Here is an 18,388-nt window from a genome sequence, read left to right as displayed (position 1 = left end):
GGGTAACACGAGGTAAAAGAATATTTAATGGTCAAGCCATTCTTCTTAGGGAATAGAAAAAAATATAATAAATGGAATTGCTGTCGCTTGAACCACTCAGCCGTCATCTTATATACCAGGTCCAGGGTGAATGGGACTGCAGAGAAGTCTGGTGCCTGTTGGTTGCTGGATAACAGATGGGAGGACGACACAGGACGGGTTAGTAGAAGAGTTAAAACTTCATGCAGTTAATGAGTGTTATAGGCTTGCCTAAAGAAATGGGTTTTAAGAGCACGTTTGAAACTTTGGAGGTTAGGTATTAGTCTGATAGTCCGGAGCAGAGCATTCCATAGAATTGGTGCAGCTCTAGAGAAGTCTTGGAGACGCGAGTGGGAGGTCCGCACTAGGGTAGAGGTTAATCTAAGATCACTGGCGGATCTAAGAGCACGGGTTGGGCGATAGACTGAGATAAGAGAGGAGAGGTAGGGGGGTGCAGCATTATACAGAGCTTTATGGATGAGGGTTATTATTATTTTAAACTGTATTCGAAAGGAGACTGGCAGCCAGTGCAGCGACTGGCATGAACTGTAAGCATACATGGTCCCCTTATCAAACGAGCTGTGTCAGGCAGAATTTTGGGTTGTTTTCATGGCTTCCATGTTAACTTTGTCGCCACCCTGCTGTGTAATCCACAAAATATACTGGCAAACTTTTATCATGTACCGATATTATTTGAGCGCTTCTTGCTCACCTCCTTTGGTTCCTCTCTGACACCCATTGGTTTGAAGCCTGAGTCCAATTAGGGTATGTCGCCATGCCACTCTCTAGCCTGCTGCCGCTGCCTCTGCCTCTGCATGCCGTCCCCTATAGTGTCAGGGTCAATTATTGGATGTTTTACATGCTATCTAGCTTCATTCTGTCACTCTGTCATGGCCATGCTGTTGCCCATAATTTTGGCATAATGGTGCGATTAAGCAGCCTCAGAGGCATCCATGCATGCTGCCCCTGCTGTTTCCTGTCCATTTCCGTGGTGTTTCCATCCTTTTCTGAGGTTCCCAGGTGTTTGGCCAAGCTTCCCTGTGCAGAGCCTTGGTCCCCTTGAAAAATGCTCGAGTCTCCCATTGACTTCAATGGGGTTCGTTATTCGAGACGAGCACTCGAGCATCGGGAAAAGTTCGTCTCGAATAACGAGTACCCGAGCATTTTAGTGTTCGCTCATCTCTAATCATATGTAAAAAACAGACGAATCCAGTCTACATACTGTATGATCGAAATATCAAAGTATATACAATATTCATCTGTAAAAATACTACATTGTCTGTCACAAATTAAGATCAAGTATTTGTTGCCATTTTTAGGGAATTTTTCAATTGTGTTTATCTATGTTTGCCAGAAATTGTTATTAAAAATTGTTATTCACTTCCGAAACCGTCTTTGAGCGTGCCCACATCCACAAAAACTATCACTACACAGTGCTGCCAGCAGACGAAGGCTAGCGCCGAAACGCGCGTCGGGGAACCTTTTGTTCATTGTGGACAGGTGAAACATCATCATCATGGGTATGTTGTCACGTCATTAAACCTGTACAGTTATATTACTTTGTGCATTGAAGGCAGCACAATTATCAGTAGATTGGTACTGTAGCACTTTGCACTTTAATGCAGCTTCTTGCACATAAAAACTTTCTTGCATTTTGATTACGTGACCTCCCTCTAAAATCACTTTTATCTCATACCCCCGCCCCATGAATTTCATGTTTTTAATGTGATATCCTCATCTACCCATTTGTGATAATTACTCTATTGTATATTGTCTTGTGTAAACTGAGTGTTTAATAAAAGAAAGATATTTTGTTTAAATTGGCTTAATGTTCTGTTTCTAGGTGTTTAATCTTTTATAGCCAATTGTATGATCTGACTGTTGATAGAAGGGAATCCTGACAACTATAGATCCCATTAATGTATGTAGCCCGCTTATTGGTGTTACAGCGCTGCCAGTGTATATTACACAGTGCATTATAGCCATAAACTATAGTGCACATAAGCTACCTGAGGAAGGTGTTAAGCCCTACCCTGAAACACTTTTGGGGTCATTTATTATGGCCTACATACGGAAAACTGGCAGTGTTTTTTTTTCTTTTCTGCACCTCACCTTAATTTATGAAGTATCGGCACCACAATATTGTTTTTTCTGATACTCTTGACTTGTTTTATTTTTGGGTGCAAAATTGTGGCTCCATGTGTGAATCGAACTATTTTCTGGCGCAATTTGTGGCACAAAAAGAGAGCAGTTGTGAACCTTTTGGTTTGTGCGCCAATTGATTAATTCCTTGCGCCACAAACTTACATTCCACTGAAACATATAGCATGGTTCTAGTGCCACCCTGCGCACAAATTAATAAATGCCCCTCTTTTCTTCATATTTTTAATAATAAATTTCAATTCCCCCATTTGCAAAGTCTTCTTATTCTCCTTTGCATACTCTATAGTGTGCATAACCTAAATGCGAGTCCTCATGGTATATTTTTTATCATATTTTCGACCACTATGTCTTACCATTATATGTATATTGAAATACATTTTCAACATCAGTATGCTTGTCAATAAAACTGTAACAAAACAGTGGCTACCATGTCCTAAAGTTACTGACTTTTGGCAATGTGATTGAGGGAATTCTGGAAGTGATTACGGCAAGGATAGTTCACAAATGCGTATTGAATCATTATGACATATTAGAACATAACTTTTAATAGAATCGTGTGCAATAAAAATCAATTAGTTAAGTTAACATCAGAAAAAATGTGACATTAAAAACACACCGACAAATATTCACCAGACGTGCAGATATTTTTTCTGATATTTACTTAACTAATTGATTTTTATTGGACATGATTCTATTAATAGTTATGTTTTATATGGGTTAATCCGCCAGTTGTTCTCCCCTTTAGCTTTGCCAGGTGGATGTGGCAGGGAACATACGTTACCCACCTTTTGTACTTTCATTATGACATATTAAACAATTAAACAAGAATATCCATGCAGGGGAAGTTCCACTCCAAGGTGTATGCTCTGCAGAGGGCTAAGTGATTAACATCTTACTGCCTCTCTGAAGCTGGGGGTGTGTCACAAGTGCTAGTAGGAGTGACGGGCGGCTTATGGGGCATGTTTTGCTCAGTTGTTGTCTGTAATTTAGCACAGAGCTTACAAGCTAAGGACAGAAGTTGTGGGAAGTGCATACCTTAAACTGTATCCCTGTCTTGATAGTTAATATTATGAAAATGGAGTTATCCTCTTCATTGATGCTCCCTTAAATTTAACTGTGAATTACACCTGAGACCACCTTACTGGGGACAAATAAAACAATAGTGATCTGAATAAAAAAGGATAGACACTGCTTTGTTTAGTTGAGCACATGAGAATAGAGTACTGCTGGTAATGTTTAGTGAATTTTGAAATTCCTGCTAATCAAACTGCAAATCCAAGTCCATCAATTCCAACCTTTAAGAAATTAAAAAAATGTTTGCTCTCCACAAAGTCATCCAGGCCCCTCTTGAACATGTACATAGAGTCCGCCGTAACAACCTCCTGCGGTAGAGAGTTCCATAGTCTCACTGCTCTTACAGTAAAGAATAGAGATGAGCGAACATGCTCGTCCGAGCTTGATGCTCGTTCGAGCATTAAGGTACTCGAGACGGCTCGTTGCTCGGACGAGTATTTCCCCTGCTCGAGATCGAGCATTTAATTAAAAAAACACAGTGAAGAACAATGAAGAATAGAATAAAAACAGTGAACACAGTGAACACAGGATCATTTAAGTGAAAAACACAGTGAAGAACACAGTGAAGAATAGATTACAGATGTTCGGCACATCTGCTTACTTGTCGGAAGATACGCGCGGAACGGTGCGAACAAAATAGTATGTGAAGAACAATATATATGTGTGAAGAAGACATTGCAGAACACGGTGAGCAGGACGGAGACACAAGGGAGCAGCACAGAGACACCGGGGAGCAGCACAGAGACATCGGGGAGCGGCACGGAGACATCGGGGAGCGGCACGGAGACATCGGGGAGCGGCACGGAGACATCGGGGAGCGGCACGGAGACATCGGGGCACGGAGACATAGGGGCACGGAGACATATGGGCACGGAGACATATGGGCACGGAGACATATGGGCACGGAGACATATGGGCACGGAGACATATGGGCACGGAGACATATGGGCACGGAGACATATGGGCACGGAGACATATGGGCACGGAGACATCGGGGCACGGAGACATCGGGGCACGGAGACATCGGGGCACGGAGACATATGGGCACGGAGACATCGGGGCACGGAGACATCGGGGCACGGAGACATATGGGCACGGAGACATCGGGGCACGGAGACATATGGGCACGGAGACATATGGGCACGGAGACATCGGGGCACGGAGACATATGGGCACGGAGACATCGGGGCACGGAGACATATGGGCACGGAGACATCGGGGCACGGAGACATATGGGCACGGAGACATCGGGGCACGGAGACATATGGGCACGGAGACATATGGGCACGGAGACATATGGGCACGGAGACATATGGGCACGGAGACATATGGGCACGGAGACATATGGGCACGGAGACATCGGGGCACGGAGACATCGGGGCACGGAGACATATGGGCACGGAGACATCGGGGCACGGAGACATCGGGGCACGGAGACATATGGGCACGGAGACATCGGGGCACGGAGACATCGGGGCACGGAGACATCGGGGCACGGAGACATATGGGCACGGAGACATCGGGGCACGGAGACATATGGGCACGGAGACATATGGGCACGGAGACATATGGGCACGGAGACATCGGGGCACGGAGACATCGGGGAGACTTCAGTGGAAGAAGAGCAGCGGATCCCGGGACAGCGTATCTCCCGACAAGTAAGCAGATGTGCAGAACATCTGTAATCTATTCTTCACTGTGTTTTTCACTTAAATGATCATGTGGTCACTGTTTTTATTCTATTCTTCACTGTTCTTCACATCTGTTAAGTTGTCGGGAGATAATATACGCGCGGAACAGTGAAGAATAGATTGCAGATGTTTGCATACATCTGCTAACTTATCAGAAGACATTCTTTTTCAATTAATTAACACATTTTATTCCCGAACCATGGTCCCTTTGAAAAATGCTCGAGTCTCCCATTGACTTCAATGGGGCTCGTTATTCGAGACGAGCACTCGAGCATCTGGAAAAGTTCGTCTCGAATAACGAGCACTCGAGCATTTTAGTGCTCGCTCATCTCTAGTAAAGAACCTTTGTCTATGATGATGGTAGAATTGCCATAAACAGCTAATTTCTCATGCCAGATATTCTACGTTAAATGTGACACAATTATGTATATAGTCTAAATATGTATTAGACTTCTGTATTACATGCAAGTAGTCAGAAATAATCTGAATTATGTTTGGTGTATTAAAGAAAAAGTAGTGGTATGACTAATTTCTCTGTGTGGTTAATACATTTAATTCAGAGTAGACAAGTAAATCTTCTCTTTCCTTACCATTTCCTTACTACAAGTAAAGCTTGTTTATCCACAGTGTGTATGTTTTGAGAGTAAGGCAGACAGGGATGATGTGTACTGTACAGTCTACACTAAACTTCAGTTTAAAAACATATTGCTCTGTAAAGTCTAAACTACTGAACTGCTGCTGGGAGTTGTGACAGAGCAGGTTCTTATGTTTCACAATAAAGCCTTAAACGTATATAAATATATATGTAATGTTCTGGGCCAGGTGCTGGCAGGCATGCCCGAGGCCCAGTACCGCCTCAAGCTAACTTAAAAATTGTGAAACTGCACTTGTAAGTTGGTAAAGGTTGTGAAATGTCATCTTTATAGAGTCTACCATCTCAAGAGTCATTCAAAAAGTAGGAGCATTTTGCACTTTATAAGCTTAACAGATATATCTTTCCCATTGCCCAGCAATATGTCATTTGAGAGAATAATCTATATTTTTATTTATGCAAGTTAGCTTCTTGATACACCAGGAAAGTGGCTATGCCTTCTTTGTACGCTTTCTTTCTGTAAAATATAAGTCTGTGTTCAATGCTAGTTGGTTTTCTTCTTTTTATGATTCCTAAATGCATGAACATGCCCCTGATGCACAGAAATGCTAATTTACAGAAAGATGGAACTGAATATTCTCCAAAATGATAAATCAAGGGGTAGGCTCACTTAAATCTTATTAACTTCACTGTCCGTGCAGAAGCCCCTTAAGATGGACTTTACCGAAAAATGACCATGCCTATTCTACAAGAATTGCTTGGTGATTTCTGTGCTATATATTCAATTAATATCTTAACCTTCTCATAACATCAGCATAAGATTAAATCATCCATATTATTTTCTACTCTAAATCTACATGTTATTTGCTTATCCAAAAATAAACAAGAGATGTTCTTACTCTGGAGTATCTTTTAAGAGATGTGTCAAATCCGCTGTTGAAATGCCAGTCAACAATTGGTTGAAATATGCTTTTCATTGTTTCATCATTAAAAGCATCTATGGAAAGGACATTGAAATGACGAAGAAGGCGAGGGGTAACTTCCTGGCCTCTACCAGCAGGAGGTGGCATTGCTGAAACGATTATGGTGTCCTCAATTTTGATCATGTTTGTTTCTTTCCTGCAAAAAAATATGAAATAAATACTTGGCTTAGATTAGAACAATTTCCATTGCAACTTAATAATACACAGACTTATTACTAAAGACTTCATAAGTCATAATATTTTATAGAGGGCCAAGCTATCAGGTCTTCAGAAGATGAACAGGGGATTAGATCTCACATGCTGTCAGATAGAGATGATAGAGTGCCACCAACTGTGGAGAATAGGTTATATTCTAAATGAAATACTGCTTTCCTTTAAAAATGTGCTAGAAGTAAATCACTGTGATGGACATTCCCTGGAAGAGCAAACAGAAACACACAACAAAGAAAGTTTTTTTCCACCTCTTTCTAACATCATCTTGGAGTGAGCAGAATCCTCTAACAATAGCAGAAAATGGAACACAAAATGAATTTGAATGATGTAGCATTTCATATACTGAGCCTGTTGTCGTTTTTATGTTTCTTTCCCACAGCAGGGGGTCATGCAAGCCTGAACAGTTCCAGAAAATTGTGAAATATAAAATGTATGTGCATTTTTAAGTACAGCAGGAATATTTGAAGCCGGATGTTCTCTATAAAAATCATTTTATTATAGGAAATCTGTATGCGGCTTGCATCATCACAATGTCATTAAGCCAGTATAGTCACAGCACAATTCTGCTGCTTTCATTGCTTTTATGGATTGATTTGGTAGAAGGAAGAAGTAGCCTTTAACAATAACTCTTATTTATCCACATTACGTGTATATTTTCTCCCAGCACAACTATATGCTTAGAGAGCTAATTGAGTGATATGTTTTACGATTTATTTTAACTTTAAAGGACCAATTTATGTGCTGACTTTGCAATGTGTCACAATGTGTTTCCAGTACTACAACTAAGCAAGGATTGACCTATTCAAACCCATAAATACCTTCAACCTATTATTTCTTGAGAATTAAAAACACTGTCACTTGAAGCCTATTGGGTTGTTATGCTATTACCCCTGTAGTAGGAGTAGGAGTAGTAGTAGAAATAGTAGTAGGAGGAGGAGTAGTGTAGTAGTACTGTATAATATTGTATTATGGCCCCCTGAATTAGCATTCAAAATATGTGTTGGGTGCTTCAAAAAGTCTTCCATTTTGGCCATTAAAATGTCCAACACTTCTTCCTCTCCATCACTAACTTTATGCAAACTTTTATAGTAGATTGCCACTATAACCTTCGGCCACATACTGCAGTATACCTTTGATCAGATAACTTTTACAGCAGCTGGTACTCCTTGTGCTTACTTTATCAAATCCATTGAAAGAAAATAAGGTAGCCTGCACCCTGTGCGGGAGAAGATCTGTGCCTCATGTGCGTGCCTAAAGCAGCAGGCTTGCTGTGCCCAATAATATATCTGGCCCTGGTACATTCTTTGAAATAAAATAGCTTTGAATGTGTCTATAATTTACAGACATTCTAACTTTGAAAAAGTAGACTTCATTGCCTCATGTCGACTTTTAGTAAATCACTATCATGTCCCTAGCCACAGGGGGAATTTGAGGCCCTCTAATATGCTATTTTAGCAGTCTGTTCTAGACAAAGTGATGTCATTTTTGTTTTTATTGATGCATATTATTTAGACTTTGTGGTATTGTATTGTCTGAGTTTGTTCACTTTACGTTCAAAATATTTTGAATCCCTCCTACCATGTAACCCCTTTCATCCATGTGTATTTATATATCCCAAGTATAATTGATGCACAATTTAATAGTAAATTCCACTGCTGCTTTATCATTGAGAATGGTTAGCCTAACACTTAATCAATATACATTTTTTCGATCAACAATAAACTTTGTTGAAAGGAACATGGAGAGACAAATTGTGCTACAGATTAAGCACATACAGGTTGGTCACAAAGGACCCAATGAAACATTTAGGTAAACAAAAAAAGATTCAGATGGTTAAGTAAGGTCCAAATAAGACATGACAACACGTCTTCATAGCCATGAGGCTTGAATGTTTCCAGGGCAACCAGGATAGCTATCTTCTGTTCTACACACAACTAGGTAAAGTAAATCCAAAAAAAGATTGCACAAAAAATGCACCTTTGCCCTGGGGTCCGCCACTATAACAGAGATAACAGATTCAATCTAACCATGTAGCTAGGCAGGATATTGAGGGGCAGGGTTGAATGGAGAATCAAAGCACCTATCCCATGCTGTGTGAAATTTCCTCTCCTTTTTCCTATGAATGAATATCCATTCTTTAAGGGAAAGAGTAGAATTGACTGTTTTGCCCCAAATGTGGAGGGTCAGAGTATGGGCAGACATCCAGAACCAGGTCACTGTTTTTCTGGCCCAATATAAGATTTCAGTAATAGTCCAGACTTACCAGGAAGAAGTGCTCTTTGAGGTCATCTGGGACTGCAACACCCGGCTCATTAAAAAGGAATTTATGGACCTGCACAAATCTGGGACACCAGGACAAAACATACTGGGTTACTTTTACTAAGGTCACTGCACCAGTTTTCCGGCAGACTTTGCACATTCTTTTATGTTCAAACTGCTTGCACAGGTATTTAAGAAGCGTCCGAGAAACATAGCTGCACTAGCCTTCACATAACACAAATTTCATCACTGAAATAGGCGTTCAGTGGTACAGCTGAGCTGTGCGCCACATTTATCAAGCAGAGTCCGACAGAAGTGTGTCACACGCCCCATTTGAAAGGTGCACCAAAAAAGGTTGGTGCACTCTGTTAGAGCAGTGCAGTGACATAGTGCAGTTTGCACTGTTTTTAGTAAATATGCCCCACTGACTTTGTCTGTAGTTAAATATTGTAAGTGAAGGACATATAATTGTGACATGCAATCCCCCAAACAATAAGAGACCAATTTGTGCATACAGATGGCAATTTTCCATTTCTCATCTATTATCAGGCCTTCTCTCCCTCATAGCAAGCCCTCTATGGGCCAGGCATGCATTTACTGTCATCAGACAGTGATTCACTGTACAAATAGGAATTGAGAGCCCTATCAGGTGCTTTTAAAAGCATGGGAGAAATGGAAAAGATATTGTCTATCAATCGTAACCTGGATACTAAGCATTTATAGCATGGTTTAGCTGATGGTATGGCAGGTAGAATGAGTTTGGTAGCTCTTAAGAGTCCTTCAGCTACTGAAATGAACAAACCCTCTTCACACCCTCTTCACAAATTTTAAAAAGTCATAGATATGTAATAAAGCACTTTAAGAAAAAGATCCCACATTAGCTAATGGCAAGTGACACAATAAACTAATTTTGGGGACCTTAAGCTATACATTAATGAATTGTAAACAATTAATACATGTTGGTATTGTTATACAAGAGACATAATTGTTTGAAATAAAAAATGAGATGTTTCCATTTGTTCCCAATTTTTTCCAAATATAACTTTATACTGGTTCTGTACCCTTGGACGGAGTTCCGGATCTCTCTGGGTCAGCAGGACATTTGTCGTGCTGCCCGGGCATCCTCCCCACTCTCATCAGGATTTGTGTCCTCAGGACATAGATTGTGATGAGAAAGTGTGCATTAGGCACAGTGCTTTCCCTTGCAGGACCTAGCCTGCAGGAGAATATTACTACCCTGAGGCTACAGGACCTGTGATGATGTCATGTGTCAAATGACCTGCAGAGCTGCACCAGTGAGGTGAGTGGAAAACATGATATGGGTTCACTGAATAATGCAAAGATGCTAAAATATAACCTTTAATATTAATGTTAAAACATAAATACAGGTGCTAAGCCCCAACTGTGTAAACCATAAAAGTCAATGTTGGCAAAACAGTCTATTTGGTATCTCACATATTGAGCCAGTTTTTTCACTTGCTTAAACTGAGGTGTACTGGGCCAACAGTGATATTTCCTGTTCTAGTCACTGACCCTTACCTGGATCCTACACGTTTCAGTGAGCATTACCTGTTCAGGAGATTTACTTTCCTAAAAATATTATAAGTAGCTGGAATATTAAGGACAGACTAGACTAAAAGATTTAAATTTGTCAGTCATCAGATATTATGTCACTCTTAGCCTATAATGGCTACCAGTGGTACTATATGGTTACCGTTTACTATACGGTTATAAGGCTACAGTGGCACTAAGCCTGTTATGAGTTGAAGGGAATATAGTATTTCAGGAGCCTTTTATTTATTATTTGGACTTTGTTTAGCTTACATCAACGAATCTAGTTTGCAATCCTCTCATGCAATCCTCTTATGCTAAGCTTGCTCCTTCCATGTATGATCCAAGAACACTCTAGTCTCTATTCACCCAAAGATGCATGTAATCTCATAGATACCAAGTTGTTGATTTCCTATTCACTCTTTAAAAGCTGTTAACAGTGTTTTGGGCACTCTCATTTTTATTTGTAATGCATTAGATCCTATAGATGTTCCAATATTTATTCAAAACCCATCAACAACTCAACAACTGAAACTGTATCAAGTAAGTGTTATTAATGACAGTCTCTTGACACTGCCCTAACTACATCATTGTAAGGTATTGTTTTTAACTGGCTAAATTCTATATCATTAGTTTTGCTGCATAGCTGTAATATGGCTGTTTCTGCTTCAATAAACATATCTTCTGGCTACTGATGATTAAAATAGACTTTGTTTTGCTGTCATTTTAGCAAAATCCCTATCTAGTCGATTCCTCACTATTCCCTAACTAACTAGACTCAGATTTCATGGATTCAGCCGACTGTCTATTAAACAGCACTTGAGTGCTCCCATTCACACATTCGGCCCTGCCACCAAGGGAAATGTTCCTTATAAAGACTAAGCCTACCCCCTTCCATCCTCCAATTAGGAGAAGACTCAGATTCCATCCCCTTAGTTACAGATAGTATGCCGACATTTGGTCATGTGATGTGATATGGGAGGTATTTTCCTACTTCACTTCATCAAAGGAGAGAGAAGGGGATATGGGCTAAGGGAAGGGGGAGAACAGAGGTGGCAACTGTGTGGACAAATAACTGGGGGCTGTGTTGGTGACATTTTTTTGGGACACTAGGAAGAGCCTTGGTTTCATCGCATATGCATTTCCAGTGAAATACATGAAATCAGTAATGAGCACTGTTAGAACTCGCAAATTGTTCTGATGGGATCAGGTTTCCGACTTCTTGCTGGAAAACCATCCAGTGTTGCCTGTGATTGACAGCTCCATTTCTGATCCTGGGAAAGCTGGGTGTGTCTTTGTACTTATTTTGCTGGAGTGCTGGAGGTAGTGTCCATTACTGCCTTATATTCTGCCCAGCCCTTCATTTGGTGCTGGTTATGGCAGTCTATCTGTGTATCTAGTGCTCTTGCCATTGCATTTCTTGCTGTTCTGTGTATTGGCTTCTGCTCTGCTTACTGACCATTCTATTTGCTATACGATTCTGTACCTTTGCCGCCATCTTGGTTTTGATCCAGTTTGTTTTACTCTGCTTGTCTGTCTGTATCTGTTTTTTGTCCCTCAGTATTGTTTATCTTCTAGTGTGACCCTACCTTCCTGTCTGTCTTGTGTTGGTTTCCGTTACCAGTGTGAACACTGACCTATTTCTGTATTCCAGTTACCTGTCTGCTCCACCATCCAGGAGCTGCCAGACAAAGTAGGTTTTCCTGTCATCTTGCAGGGTCACAGAGGGACCATCAGATAGGTTCCTGATAGTGGGTTCGCCCTTACCAGGGCGGTTTATCTGCTTTAGGCAGGGCCTTAGCCCACAGGGACACCGCAGGGTGAGTTCTCCACCACCTACTTAGTCCGACAGCTAGCGCCAAGCCTGATTGTGGTTGCGCGGTTGCTGGACAGGTACTGACAAGCACCTAGTGTTTTGTATTGTTTAAATGCAAGGCAAACATGTGAATGCAGGCTTTTAGCATTTTGGGGAGAGTCTTAGGGGTTGTAGCAGGATAACACTGTCAGGGAAACAAAATCTCAGAACAATGAAGAACATAAGATATCTGTGTGGTGAACACCACAGGAAGGAAACGTGGCTGAAGAGGAAGCATGGTGATGCAGTGTCTAATTGAGAAGATAGAGGCCACGTCACCTGCAGGCACTGGATGTAACAAGTAGGGATTTCTCCTGTATTTTCTGTAGCTGTTTATACCGTCATGGAGCCCATGGTCATGTGAAACTTTACCCTTAAAATGCTCTGTTTAAAAAATAAGATATTGTAATGTGGAACTCTAGGTATCAGAGTCCTTGGTCACACAGTTGTTAATGTTCCCTAAAGTGGGTTTTTTTAATGGACAGGAGGTTTCCAGGATCAACTCATCATGCTCTAATATGGCATTTAAAATACATTGTCGAAACCAAACAACCTCTTTAATCATCTTTTAAAATGGTTATGGACTCCAAAAAGTCATGGTTTTGTTAAATGATCTCCTTCTCAACATTTGTGCCTTGACTTTGTCTCTTGTCTGTGTCAGTTAGGGTTATTCCAATGATCAAGACTGGATTAAGTCAGGCTCTATTAATGAGTGATGCAAGATACCTGCAGTCTTGAAAAGGTCATTTAGATTGTTAAATTGTCAAATTTACTTGAAGCAATGAGTGGAAGCAATGAGTTGTAGATTGCATACCTAGCGGTCCATCATGTGATTAGAAAAAAATGTAGTATTTGAGATTTTATGCCGTCTCCCATTATGAGGATTGTGTAATAAATTTCTACTAAAATTAATTTTGGTTGGGGGGGCTCTCTTTAAAATTTAATCTGAAGCTATAATACATTTTCAGGTTGTGTAAAAACTTTTGGAAAAATGCTGAAGCTCAGATAAACACATATTGACAGTATTTCATACTTTCCCATACTAAATGGGAAAAATATTATTGGGTAGCATCATCTCACTTATACCGCTAAAATGATAGCATAGTAACTCGCTATTATTATTGCTAGAGTTATCTTCTGACCATAAGGACAGTAGATTAACTGCAACACATAAGGTCATAAAAAGGGGATGACTTAAGGTTAATAGCTATGCATTAGGTGCTAATCAACGAGGATCACAACTCTATGAGCCAAACTCTGTCGAGACCTGTCTCCTTAACACAGCACCAGTCAACAGTTTCTTATCAAATCTACAATATTTTTTCTTAACGCTGCACCTTATCTCATGAATCCACAACCCTGAACATACGCCAAGCACCTTCCCTGTCACTCTGAAACATCATCAGTGCTAAATAGTTTTCCATTAAAATCAAAGCCATTGTACTTTTACTGTAGTTAACAGCTATGGGCATTGTTTTTTCTCTGCATTTCTTCTCTGTATTATGTGAAAAGTGAATTTTATCTGTTAACTGGTTAAGCACTAGCTTATATATATATATATATATATATATATATATATATATATATATATATATATATATATCTAAAGCTTCTAAAGCTGACTCTATAGTGTATTTATGGTGTAGGCCATCACTAGCTCAAAAAATCCAGGGAATGGGTCCCTATAAAGTTGCATTTTCAAAGTCTAGGCATGGGTTTAATTTTGTAGTCGCCCACTTCCCCATAATTCAACTATATAACTATATAAGCATTTTCAGGATACTGCTACAGGTGAAGTCTATGGAAGATCAGGGAGCAATAACCTCCCTTTGGCATTGTAGTACATGCTAGAAAACCATATGGTGATAGCATTAATTATTGTGTGTGGGTATTATTATGTTTGCACCTGGGAAAGCTATATTGTAGGTAATATTGTTATTTGCATAGTGTTTTAGTGTATTTTTAGTGTAGTGATTTTTTCATTATTATATAGTTGCCAGAGTGTTGCGGTATTACTAGGCCCATGTATAGCCGTATTATATGGTAAGACTATACATATGTTTATAGTGATGCAGACCCTGTTGGCTAAGGGTTTTGACATCATTTGTTCTAGCTACTACAAGGTACTATTAAGCTTGGTTCCTGTTCTATGCCGTATGCTTGGTTCTGCTTCTGTATCTATGTAGTAAACTCACTTTCAGTAAAATATCTAGGTAGTAAACTGGGTTATGATACTGCTTTTAAGTAGTAATCTTGAACATAGTACAAATGGCCCTGGTACTGTACTACTATGTAGTAGGCTTGGTTTTGATACACTATCTATGTAGTATGCGTAGTTGTTGATTGTTTGTGTCCATAGCAAATTTCAAATTTCAATTACATGTGTACTTGAAGTATTCTGAAAGTGGAGCAGGGGACCTCAAGCATTGTAGAGTCCTTAGAATTACAAGATCATGCATTTTGACATTAAACAGATACATTTTTCATATATTTCCACAACAGAATGCTTGTGGTTGATCCATCCTTTTGAAACAAGTTGGATCAGCTGACATTAACCTCACATGCATGGCCAACTTTAGTCGATCTAACAGAAGAGAAATCTTTGTTTTTACCCCTTCCCAACTGGTCAATTCTGTGAGTCCTTTTGTAGCCAATGCAATGTTTTTGGGTCATATTTATATTTATTTATAATTTATAAACAAGAAAAAAACAAAGTGCTCTCAAGGCTAATGTCTTAGTGTCTGCAAACAAACTATATATTTACCTGCCACTTTTGAGAAGGGTACCAGTACACACAGCATGCTAGATGACTACCATTATATGTTAACTAATAGCACTAATTTCCCTAATGCAGTAAAATTACAAACAGGCCAATTATTGTAATTACATTAAAATATTTTAGTAGATAATATAACATCAAAGAAAGCGTGCATAAATTAATGAAAAATCTGTAGGACTTAAAATGTTGCAAAACCACCCCAATAGAGCAAGTCGAAAGATATGGATAGATTAAAATACTTGTTCTGGTGATTATTAGATTGTAACATGAATTATCTTGAAGAGGGAAAATGTCGACATAAAAGATAAAACTGCTGCAGCAGGTCATGGTAGTTTTTAGATGTGTCTAAAGGAGACATACATATGTTTACAGAAGAGTAATGGCGCCTACTAACATACTAAAAAGCATACCTATAGTTCATTGGTTTCTATAACATTTTTTTTTTGTTCCTTAGACAGTGGATAATGTGGATGACTCTTTATGTTTATTAGGATTAAAAATGGTTTATGACTCTTTCTTGTTAAAAAATGTAAGATGCGTTTCAAGCCCAGGATTTTTGGGATTTTTTTCAGTTACAATAGCACATTGTATATAAAGCAATAAAAGAGTTAAATACTTTTTAAGGGGTGGTGAATCGCCCATAATCATATTAAAAAGTCCCAGTACGGGCCTGCATCACTATAAACTTGCCATATAATACTGCTATACATGGGCCTAGTAATACCGCAACACTCTGGCAACTATATAATAATGAAAAAAACACTACACTAAAAAACTATACAAATATCAATATTACCTACAATGCCCGGGCGCAGGGGGGGAGGACAGGGAAAGTATACTTTATTATGTTGCTTCCTGGCTCTGTCAGGAAGCCAGAATGCTGCTTTAATGAGCGTCAGAATAATACTATGTTAATGATGTGCCTCCGGGCCCGTCCCACTACCTCCCCTGACTACTGGCCTCATACGAGGGGGGCGGAAAGGTAGTGGGATGGGCCCGGGGCACATCATTAGCAAAGTATAATTCCCGCTGGTCCCTGTGCCTCCCCTGATTGAGAAGCTCGGCTGGCCTCGCCCACCTCACATGCTGCCTGGCCAGCGCGCTCGCCTCACATGCGGCCCAGCCCAAATGCTGCCCGGTCTGGCCAGAACGCTGCCTTGTCCGGCCTGGCCAGCGAGTACCTTACATATTTTCTGGTCCGGACCACCCCGCGAGTGCCTCACATGCTGCCCGTTTCTGCCCGTGCGTCTCACAGGCCTGTCAATCCCCGACCAAGTGACATCCAAGCTGAGCTGAAGGTGGATGAGTAAAATTACTACACGTGTAAATGCATATATGTGTGTGTACATCTGTGTATATGTGTGTGTATATGTGTGTATATCTGTGTATATGTGTGTGTATATCTGTGTATATACTGGATGTGTTCGTGTATATACTGTATATACTGGATGCGTGTATATATGTTGTATATCTGTGTGTATGTTGTGTATATACTGGATGCGTGTGTATACACTCACCGGCCACTTTATTAGGTACACCTGTCCAACTGCTCGTTAACACTTAATTTCTAATCAGCCAATCACATGGCGGCAACTCAGTGCATTTAGGCATGTAGACATGGTCAAGACAATCTCCTGCAATTCAAACCGAGCATCAGTATGGGGAAGAAAGGTGATTTGAGTGCCTTTGAACGTGGCATGGTTGTTGGTGCCAGAAGGGCTGGTCTGAATATTTCAGAAACTGCTGATCTACTGGGATTTTCACTCACAACCATCTCTAGGGTTTACAGAGAATGGTCCGAAAAAGAAAAAACATCCAGTGAGCGGCAGTTCTGTGGGCGGAAATGCCTTGTTGATGCCAGAGGTCAGAGGAGAATGGGCAGACTGGTTCGAGCTGATAGAAAGGCAACAGTGACTCAAATCGCCACCCGTTACAACCAAGGTAGGCAGAAGAGCATCTCTGAATGCACAGTTCGCCGAACTTTGAGGCAGATGGGCTACAGCAGCAGAAGACCACACCGGGTGCCACTCCTTTCAGCTAAGAACAGGAAACTGAGGCTACAATTTGCACAAGCTCATCGAAATTGGACAGTAGAAGATTGGAAAAACGTTGCCTGGTCTGATGAGTCTCGATTTCTGCTGCGACATTCGGATGGTAGGGTCAGAATTTGGCGTCAACAACATGAAAGCATGGATCCATCCTGCCTTGTATCAACGGATCACGCTGGTGGTGGTGGTGTCATGGTGTGGGGAATATTTTCTTGGCACTCTTTGGGCCCCTTGGTACCAATTGAGCATCGTTGCAAAGCCACAGCCTACCTGAGTATTGTTACTGACCATGTCCATCCCTTTATGACCACAATGTACCCAACATCTGATGGCTACTTTCAGCAGGATAATGCGCCATGTCATAAAGCTGGAATCATCTCAGACTGGTTTCTTGAACATGACAATGAGTTCACTGTACTCAAATGGCCTCCACAGTCACCAGATCTCAATCCAATAGAGCATCTTTGGGATGTGGTGGAACGGGAGATTCGCATCATGGATGTGCAGCCGACAAATCTGCGGCAACTGTGTGATGCCATCATGTCAATATGGGCCAAAATCTCTGAGGAATGCTTCCAGCACCTTGTTGAATCTATGCCACGAAGAATTGAGGCAGTTCTGAAGGCAAAAGGGGGTCCAACCCGTTACTAGCATGGTGTACCTAATAAAGTGGCCGGTGAGTGTATATGCTGTATATGTGTTTATATGCTGTATATCTGTGTGTATGTAGTGTATATACTGGGTGTGTGTCTATATATGCTGTATATCTGTGTGTATGCTGTGTATATACTGGATGCGTGTATATATGTTGTATATCTGTGTGTATGCTGTATATACAGGATGCATCTGTACATATGCTGTATATGTGTGTATATATGCTGTATATCTGTGTGTATAATGTGTATATACTGGGTGTGTGTGTATATATTCTGTATATCTGTGTGTATGCTGTATATACAGGATGCGTGTATACATATGCTGTTTATCTGTGTATATGCTGTTTATTCCCATGGTTCGGGAATAAAATGTGTTAATTAATTGAAAAAGAATGTCTTCTGATAAGTGATCAGATGTATGCAAACATCTGCAATCTATTCTTCACTGCTCCGCGCGTATATTATCTCCCGACAAGTTATCAGATGTGAAGAACAGTGAAGAATAG

The 18,388-nt window shown here is 40.5% G+C and overlaps 1 protein-coding gene across 3 annotated transcripts in view; it reads right to left on the bottom strand.

Annotated features, from left to right (window-relative positions):
- Positions 1 to 18,388, bottom strand: part of LOC140126705 (dynein axonemal heavy chain 3-like) — an 883,215-nt gene that overhangs the window by 320,783 nt on the left and 544,044 nt on the right. For all 3 annotated transcript variants that reach the window (XM_072146467.1, XM_072146468.1, XM_072146466.1), the window contains exon 44: positions 6,438 to 6,657. In XM_072146467.1, coding sequence (XP_072002568.1) covers positions 6,438 to 6,657 — 220 coding nt within the window. The remainder of the gene's footprint in view (positions 1 to 6,437; positions 6,658 to 18,388) is intronic.

Source organism: Engystomops pustulosus, chromosome 4 (assembly GCF_040894005.1).
Source record: "Engystomops pustulosus chromosome 4, aEngPut4.maternal, whole genome shotgun sequence".
Classification (NCBI taxonomy): Eukaryota; Metazoa; Chordata; class Amphibia; order Anura; family Leptodactylidae; genus Engystomops; species Engystomops pustulosus.
Note: the sequence above shows the minus strand (reverse complement) of the source record. Positions and strands in the feature narration are given on the sequence as shown.